The following is a 9,861-nucleotide window of genomic DNA, read 5'->3' on the forward strand; positions in this document are numbered from 1 at the left end:
AGTCAAATATATGTTAAGTCATTGCTAAAAAACTAAGCTGAACGCTGATCAAAATTTTATTTCCTTTCTGTCTCATTGATACCGATATGAAATTTTGGATTTGTCACCCCAGCTGCCAAAAGCCTTGCAGGTGCTTGATAATAATTTGAATAGCATATACTGACATCTTTGCTGTGAATGATTATTATTTTATGTACATGTCTCTTTCTTAATGAACAACTTTATATGGAAATTCCCATTGTGAATCATATATTTATTTAAATGCACTTAAGTAAAGAAGTAATAAAGTTTATTTAAAAACAAATCTCCTGAGCTTTATGACTACCAGCTTTTACATACGATTTGCATTAATTTCAATAAGAGCACAGAATAAGACCCTGTTTATATCACTAAGGTTAAAAGAATGCCAGCGTTGCAAGGGATTTGTTTCATTAAAACTCTCACTCACTCACTCACATTTGTTTCATCCACAAACCCTAAAACAGGGGGGAGCTGATCTCCTAGGCTGAACCTGACACTGTTACCTTTTTTTGTGTTAGCATACTTGCGTATCATGCTGTAATGCTGCTTTTCAGCACTGAAGGTATACAAGAATGAAATCTTCTGCTAGTCCGCATTGCTGGGCGTCTGAAATGATGTTGGGTCAGTGGCTTCAAAAAAGCAATTCACATTTCTTTCTGCCAGCTTGGTTGCATGCTCCTTGGCCTTGGTCTCAAAAACCTCCCATTCCTTTTTCAAGTAAATTTTCCAGAACTTCAGCTGAAGAAATCTGACCAGGGAGTAACAACGGCTGAGAAATGTTGAAATCAGTGCCAGAGTCACGATGCCGGTTATCAGAAGCCATCCTATCAGCCTGGTATATAGACAGATGGGTTAACGGTGTTTTTACATGTAAAAATATTGAATCAGAGGTGAAAACTGCAAGCAAACACCCCTTGGGAACAGTATAAATCTGCTCCCTGTGGAAGGAGATTTGAACAAGATGAGTCAATCTTACAGAGCTTCAGCACCCCTGAGTTGATATTTTTGGATTGAGGATGAACCCTGCTAGGTGAAGCAAAGTTTTTTCCTCAGTTATATCCAGGTTCCTCAACTTTAAAAGCACGGTACTGAAGAGCAGTGTCTGCAATTCTGTTCATATTTACTGTACATATAGTACAGAATCATTTTGTCTACATCAGGTGTTGCAAATAAGACTTCCTGCTTATTGTGATTTATCTGCTCTTGCAAAGTAACTGCTCCCTCAGATGTCTGAGCCTGCAAAAAATAACCCGTTGCCATAACACACAGGAAAAGGTGTATCCTGTGTGTTTTGTAGGAAGGACACGGACTTGAGTGTGGAATACAGGAAATCCTGTTTCAGATAGGACTTAACATCCCTAGCATTTGATGATAAGTCTCAGAGGCCCAACCTAAACTGGGTGTCTTCATGACACCGGTCAGTCCAATATCCAGTTGAACTTAGCAGAAAACTCTGAGGAGAGAAGATCTAAGAATGTTCCCATTCACCTCAGGCTGATATTTTTTCCAGATTAAAAACACTGAGTGTTAAAGAAAAATGAGTTTGTGTCCACCTGTCTCTTAATTTTATTTGAAGTAGATGATATTTAAAATAATAGATGGTAATAACAATGATGCAACGCTTTTTTTTCTTGTTTTTTCTTTGATTAGTTTGTTTCCTTAGGTTTCATTGAAATATCAGTAACAGTCAATTTCCTTGACTTTGCTCCTTTCTTATCCCATCTTAATTCAATGAGATAGAGTTTTCCCCTTTTCAGGCTTTTTCTTGGAGGAGCAGCACAATAAATATTTCAAGATAAATACTTCAAAAAATTAAAAACTTTTCTCAAAAGCATTTGTACTAAATAGGGACTTATAAAAACCCACTTAATTTCTATCTTTTATAAACTTAAATCACTCGTCTGCCTGAGAAAAAGAGATGCTTTCCTGAGAAAAAGGAATGAAAAACTGTATTTTCTACTGGAGTTAAGAAGAAAAGCAAACAAACCTAGAAGCAAAACTGGAGCACTGGAAATTTTTCTTTGGTTTCACTTTGTTCCATAAAGAAAAAAAAAAACCCACAAGTAGTATTATTTAATCAGGTAGTTTGCCTTCAGCACAAGAAGAATATTGACAAAATAAGGTATTTTTAACTATTCTCTTGGAATACAAGTGTGAAATTAGTAAAAAGTTCAAGCTTTGAGATTCATAGTCAAACAAGCTGTCCTTTGTTTCACTTGCCAAGTCTCTGTTGCAGAGACGCCAACTTCCTCTCAGTTCCTGACCTCAGTGTCTTCTCAGCTAATGAAGACTCACAAGTGTTTTAGATATTTAGAGGAGTTAAAACGTGAAAAAAGGAGAAGAACTTGTATCATGCTGAATTTTACTGAGGAGAAAACTTGCAGTTCCAAAGAGCCAGTATCTAGGCAAGTTCCCTGCCCAGCTCTGAAAGAGATTTTGTAGATAGCAGTGTCAAGGAATTGCTATGCAACCATACAAAAAAGGAAGTTCATGCAAACAGCAACTTACTACTTTTTTGTTGGAGTCTTTTGGCTAATTAATTTTTGTTAATCATATAGCGTGAGAGAGAAGGATCCACCTTCTCAGTCATCCCCAGGCACTGCCATGCATTCAGCAGACAGAGTTAATGTCCAGAGCGTAAACAAAAGAGCAGTGAGGCAGTACCTGGGATTGGATCCGAAGACTCAGGAGTTCATCTGGTATCTTTTCAGATAGCTTCTCACCACAGGGTATTTTGACCAGCAGCTCAGGACACGGTTCTCCTTTACCTTTACACATGAGCTTCTTTATCAGGCTGTTCCCAGTTGCTGCGCACTCGTAGAAGCTGGCACCGAGCAGGGCCACTGCAATCCAGGTGAGAGGGGCCACCAAGGCGCTCACTGCCACTGGCCCCAGCACTCGGACATAGCGGGTGCAGTTTCCCTTGAGGTTACAGCCACAGTGCTTATCCTGAGGACAGCAGCCTGTAAGCAGGCGCCACGTCCTGGTGTTCATTATGAAGCCAAGCAGAAAGAGGATGAAGGCAGGCACCAGGAGGAAGACAGAGCCATACAAGGTGTTCCAGGAATTGCAAGGACACCTGAACACCACAGCTGAGAAGATGTGCTTGCAGGGACACAACACTGTAACCCAGGATGGTCTGATGATGGACACAAAAATCCATTACAGTGCGTAATTTCTCTGTTTTCTGCCACAAGCCTTCCTTTACTTTGAAAAGTAAAGTCTCAGTCTCAGAAAGAGGAAAGCAGAAAGAGAAAGAGAAGTGTCCTCAAGCTCCCACGGCTTACAAACTAAAGAGCTTTCTCTTTCTGTTGATGATGTCTTCCCAGTGGAGCATTGGAATTGCTGCCTGGAAACACTCATTTAGAGGAAACAGAAGAGCACCAAGTCACCGCACAGTCTCATGGTCATGTGGAAAACACAGTGGAAACCAACCTCAGCAAAGGGTATCAAAACAGCAAAATATCTACCTTTGTTTCTTTAAAAATAGTTTACATTTGCACATACATGCCTGTAATGTAACTAGCAATGGCTTAAACCTCATAATATTTTCAGTAAAGGTTTTGCATGAGGCATCAAATTCAAAGTGTGACTAAAATGTGAGAAAACAGCCTAGAATTTTGTACTGTTTTCCATACTCTCTTATTATTAGCAATACAATATGGGTTGTTCTTTCATGGAAGAAAATTCAACGGTTAATTAATCAAGTTAATCAGTTAATCAATTTAAAGTGGTTAAAGTTATTATACACAAATTAGCCAGTGTCCAGCACAGATAGCAATGACCCAGAATTACTTAGCAAGTAGTTTCATCTGAAGCTCTAGCTGCAAGAGTGCCATATGTCAAGAATTAATGATCCCTCCTCCTTAGCAGGTAGTGACAGCATGGTGGCCTGAAAACCTCCCCTTAATCAGCAGAAACCCAGGATTTTACAAACTAATTTATCTCCCTCTGACATGAGCTGGGAGCTCTCCAGCCTCACTGGTAGCATCAATGATACGGTTGTTCCAACAGCCTACTCAGATTTTGAATTCTGTAATTCATGCTGCACTAATTCTTCTTGGGCATTATTACAGCATCGAGGTTAACTGCAAACCCAGGGGTGTGTGGTTCAGAGGCTCACTGCAGGCTAGGACATACATGCCTCCAGCTGGCACGGCCTGATCTTGGTAGTGGCAATTTCAGAATGAGACGTGACACTGACTGTATTGCTCCATACTGTACCCTGGGCTGCAGGAAACCAGCATGGTGAGAATGCTGTACTTCAATGGCTTGTCTAAATTCTGGTGAGAACTTAAATTATTTCAAATGAATTTTGAGAGTCATTTAAAGCTTCCAGTGTCTTCTGTTCTTCAGTTTGAGGGATGGTCCTCAGAATCAAAATGAAGAGGTAGCACAAGGGTTGTCAGTCTTCCTGCAAAATTTCTGTAGCTGAAATAGAGAATACCAATTTCCGGATCATGTTTAAAAGGAGGAAAAGAATAATAACAATATAAAATAAAGCATATCCAATTGTGATGGGTTTTAATGAACCCTATGTAGTATGAATGCCTTCTTTAGCAGTTTCCCTTTCGATCCTTGAATGAGAGGTGCTATTATGACAGACAAAATTCATTTTTCATGGATTAGTGACCCATATACACTCATCCATGTAAGACCTATATCCCTTTGCTTTAACATAGAAGAAGACATATCTGTGCAATTTTCAAGAGGTACCAGTGATTTATTTTCCTGAGAGCAGTATGTTTTTCCTGAGCGTAGTATGTCAGCTTCTCTGTGTGTTGCTGCTCCTTTTCATCTGACAGTTGAAGCTCCTGTTAGGGATCTTTTCCATAAAAGGTCTGAAAGAGTTCCCAGAAATAATGGATAACTACGGCTATGGAATTGATTTGGAAGAGGTTATTTTGTTTGTCTCTGGTTCTGTATCACTTACACAGCAGCATTTCAATAGCTAAGGTGGTTGTCAGCCAGGGCTATTCCAGTAGGGAAGCAAGCAAACCAGGATAGCTGTCAGACAAGGTAGTGCAATTTAGCACTTTGGCAGAGAGGTCTCTCACTAACATTTTAGCATGCTCAGCTACGTGAAAGTTTCCGAAAGTTGGTATGAATGAAGTGTGGATGAAGAACTTGACAACCAATCTGTTTCTGTTCCAAATCAAAAGATACTGCAGGCAGATCACAGATAACCACACAGTGCTAAAAAGTGTGTGTTACTGGTATCACATCGTCGTGATGGACAGATTCTGTGAGATTCTTCCATGTTTCAAGTTTATCTCTCACAACACTTTAACATGAATTAAGAACTATACAAACATACACACACACACAAACACACCCAAACACACATCTATATATACAGTGTTGAAGTTCCCCACACGTATTTCCTGAAGACTTAAAAGACTTCTGTGAGCAAAAGGTCATATGAAACTCTGAGCTGACTGAATTGCTTTCAGTTTACGGATGCTCACTTTTCGTACACCTGTGTCTGCATGGACAGTCTCTGCTACAGCCCAAAATGCCTAGAAAAGAATCAGATTGCATAATAAATTGTCTTAAACTCAAACAGAGAGTTTGAGCTGAGAAAGAGCTTTGACAGCTGAGAGAGAAAAGTTTTGAGTGTATTTCTACTAGTGTTCAGCCTCTAACAGTGCATCGAGAGACCAGGGCAGTGCTAAATGTCAGTCAGCCCTCATCCTTTTGACTTAAGTAGGGTCAAAGACAATTAAACAAAGCTCTGACTTTACAGAGGTGATATTAGGATGAACAGAAGCCTAGGGATAAGGAAGAACTGGCCTGATGTGACCTACGAGTACAACAGAAGTGCAAGAAAGACAAGGATGAAGAAGATGTTTGCTGGACACAGCTGAACTTTGGCCTGTTATTGAATAAAAGAGTCATCCTGTATTTTCACACATATTCAGAAAATGTAAAGTAGACTAATTTAAGAAAAAAAAATTCTAAACACCATTAGCTAGAATATGACTATGATGTGATTGTGAATATTTGCAAAACATACAGCCTCAACCTTTTATTCAGGGGAAAAAAAAGTTTGTAGATGTATAATAGTCTGCAGACATAAACTTGAAGTATCTTTCAAACCTTTGTTTTAGGAGAAGTGGTCTGTCCAGCGATGCTTTGCATGCAACCAGACGAGCAGCTTTTTGGGAAGCTGACTAGATGGCGCCTCTGCATCACGGCATGCAGCCACTGAGTTGGGTTACCCGCAGGGCTTGCAAAAAATGTGCAGTGCTCAGCAGTGACTGGCTGTTACAAAGGCAGAGGGACTCTTAAATGTACCACTAATTGAAAGACTTACCTCAGTCTGGAGGAAAAGTTGCTTTGTTATTGTGCAGCAGTATCATACGAGAACATAAATATTGTTTTGAACACTAAGGAAAAGACCAAAAAGGACATCAAAACAAGACTGAATCATAACAAAATTCAGTTCAGTCTGATAACATCTTGCTGAGAATGGCCAAAGCAGATACCCAGGGAGGAGAATAAGGACAGGGAAAGCAAGCCATGATACTTTTCCAGAATGCGCTCACACTCCAATCTGCGGCCCAGGGATTTCTGGGGGAGGGTCTTTGCATCTAACAGCTTTGGTATATTTTGTCTGCCAATTCGTCCAATCACATTTTTATGTCATGCAAACTTCTGAACTTTCAAAACATTGTACAGCAGGTATGTTTAACTACCAGTGGGATCAATCAGCTTCACTCAAACCTGCCACCACCCCATCAGATGCCCCCAAGTTCTTACAAGGGAAGAGAGAAAACAGTTGATCCTTACACCTTCTCTTCATGCCGCTCATGATTTTTTACAACTTTTTCATATCCCCCCTCGTTTTCAGGCTAAGAACTCCCTAGTATAATTAGTTGTTCATTGTCTGGTGCCATTTTTTGTCATATTGCCCTCTGAATCATTCCCTAGGATTCCTGTATCCTTTCTGACATCAGGGGAAATGGAGGGTATAGCAGATTTGCAGTCCATTGAAAGTTGAATCACTGTTTTCTACAATGGCAGACTAACAATATTTTGGTTTCTATTTTCTTGCAATAATTTCTAACATTTGAATGGCTTTCTGATCATCCCTGAAGCACTGAGCTGACATTTCAGAGTTATGTGTTAGAACCAAAAAAATCTCAGTCCTGAGGGGTCAGCTCAGACTCCATCATTTTATATGTGAAGGTAGGATTGGGTTTCACTGTGAATATCACTTTATCTACACTGAATTTCTCCTGCCATTTAACTGAGTGGCCATTCAGCCTTGTAAATTGTTTCTGCAGTTCTTCAAAGTGGAGTTTTGTATTTAACTACCCAGAATAACTTCATACTATCAGCAAATATTGTTGTCTTGATTTTTACCTTCTTTTCAGATCACTTAAGAGACTGTTAAACAGTATTGTTCACAGTGTATATGTACCACTTATTCCTATTGTTTCCAAACTTACAATCACATACAGACCTTTGTTCTCACCCCAGAGCTGCCTAGTCTTCTTGATTTTTCTTAACTTCTGTGGGGCACCTTGTTAAATATGTTTTGGAAATCCAAGTAAAACCAAGCCAGATCCATCTGGTTGTTGAACATTTCACATCATGCTTATATACATATACATTAATTTCATTCTTTATTATGATACAAACATCAGAAGAAGTTGTCTTTAACCTTCTCTAGAGACTTAAAAAAAAAAAGTTGTATCATATGAGTCATTTTTGAGTTCTGTGGTAAAAGGATATTTTTAAGAAAGAAATTACACTACTGTGTCAATAGTTAAAGTATTTAACATAACAAGTAGTACTGAGAATTGAAAGTAGTTACTCAAGTATACGTATATATATATATATATATAATTCAATACTCCTTACTGTTTCGTTTGCTGTTTCAGATAACTGCAATCAACTGGATAGACTTTTTTTTCTATACAAGGGTTATTTTCATTTCGTCTTGGAACTACACACTTTCAACAGCGCTAAACTTTTGCTCTAAAAATGGATCTGGGACAACAGCATTTTTTTTTTTTTTACCTAACAATATGGTTACTATGAAAAATACTCATTTTCTGTTGCAAATTCAAACTTCTGGAAAAAAAATTGATTCTTATGATTTTTCTAAACCTCCTACAAGAGAAGAGGAGGAAGATGAATAACTTTTAAAGTGTCAAAAAGGAAGATTGAAGAGAAATTCTCCTTCTCCTTCTTTCTTCAATTTCAATAGTTTTCAAAAGTTTTCAGATTTAACATAAAGTTCCCCCACATAAATTGTGAAAAATACTGACTGCTCCTTCAGGGAGCTGGATTTATCAGAAGCTGTTTCCAGTCAGATGTAATGGTTACTACACTTTGAGACCAAAATTCACCATGTCTGAAAAAGTGTTTGCAGATGTCAAGATGACAGGAAATAATAGAAGCTCTATGCTTGCTTCCACCTGCACTGAAGACAGTACATATATTGCAGTGCCTGAGTCACAGCTACATTGATTTTAAAACTCTCAGCACTGAAGAATAAAAGTGTAAAGGTATCACATTCAAGTCAGACAGAAGGCTAGCTGAACGACATAAATATCAAAAATTCACCTTTTATAACCTCTCATAGACAGTTCCTTAAAAGAGAAGGGAAGATGACTCACAGGACAATCCCCTCACCAATGGACCTGGACCCCTGGAGTGGCTGTGTAAAAGGGGCAAAAATGAAAATAATTTCCTGGCTTCTGATAAATCAGAGTGCTTAGTTATGTTTTTCCACTCAGTGTTTCTGCTTTTCCTGTTGACACTGACATTTGCTGTTGCTGGTTGTCCCTTCGCAGTTCGGACATCCCTGTAGTACAAAGCACTTTTGTCTGGGGCTTCCCATAGCTTTGTCACCATGTCAATCAGCAGATCAGACTGAGGGTGGATTTATCCCAGGGACAGGCAGCAAAGAGCTGTGAAGAGGAGCTTGGTCGCACTTTGTTCACTACTGTACTTGCCTAGAAGCAAGGCTTTGGGAGTTCTGCAGGCTTTGGGAGATCCATGCACTGGCTTAGAGCAAGATGGAGACATCGCTGCAGAGGTACCTCATTGTGGTGACAGGGACTTGGGCTGCGTCTGAGACCCACTGGCTGAACAAGGGACCCAAAGGGGCAGGAGCAGCCCTCTGGAGCAGTTGACATCCATGCAGGGGAATGATTACAGCCGAGGAACCCTGCTACTACTCTCTCTGGGTCTAACTTCAGCAGTGTTTTATTTATCTATAATATTCACAAATATCAGGATCACAGGAACAAATTTCAGGAGCAAACCTCCTGGGAAAGGGGAAGGGAGCTGTGTGTGAAAAAGGATTAACCCTCCCCTCCAAGCAAACCATGTTTCCCGTAAAGAGGAGGGAGAGGAGAGACCACCCTGGCTGGAAAGAGGGGGAATGACTGTGCCAGGAGTCAAGCGGGGAAGCTGCGCGGGACCTACAAGCCAGACCCAGTGCAGGGCTGGATCAGCCCTGCCTGAAGGCAGCTGCAGGACACCCGTGGGGCTGGAGAGGGACCTGTCACGGATGGGCAGAGGGAATGCGGAGCCACCACGCTGCTTCAGCAGCTTCTACACATCGTGTATTGGTCTCCCAGGGCAGCTTTTTTTTGCTGTCTGAATTAACACTTGTTTCTTACAACTGCTGTAAAGTATTAACTGGAAAGCTTTCAGAAGAATAGTTTTCTGTTAAAGAACATGGAATTCTGATTTAATGGTTGTTTTTGCATTGATTTGCATTAAATTTCCTGCCGTCCAAAGCAGATTAAAAACAATGCCCAAATGAACAAGATGGACATTTTTAGAACAAAATGATTATTTTGGGTATCGAAAACATCT

General features: G+C 39.9%; 1 protein-coding gene across 1 annotated transcript; it reads right to left on the reverse strand.

The window, feature by feature from the left end:
* Positions 1–311: 311 nt before the first annotated feature.
* CALHM6 (calcium homeostasis modulator family member 6) lies at positions 312–8,889 on the reverse strand. The gene is given in 5 exon segments (XM_067294585.1): positions 312–853; positions 2,681–3,130; positions 3,132–3,250; positions 5,490–5,540; positions 8,800–8,889. Coding segments are annotated over 5 exon segments (1,119 nt in total). The 3' UTR covers positions 312–444.
* Between the last annotated feature and the right edge of the window lie 972 nt (positions 8,890–9,861).

The sequence above is a fragment of the Apteryx mantelli genome, chromosome 3 (assembly GCF_036417845.1).
Source record: "Apteryx mantelli isolate bAptMan1 chromosome 3, bAptMan1.hap1, whole genome shotgun sequence".
Lineage (NCBI taxonomy): Eukaryota > Metazoa > Chordata > Aves > Apterygiformes > Apterygidae > Apteryx > Apteryx mantelli.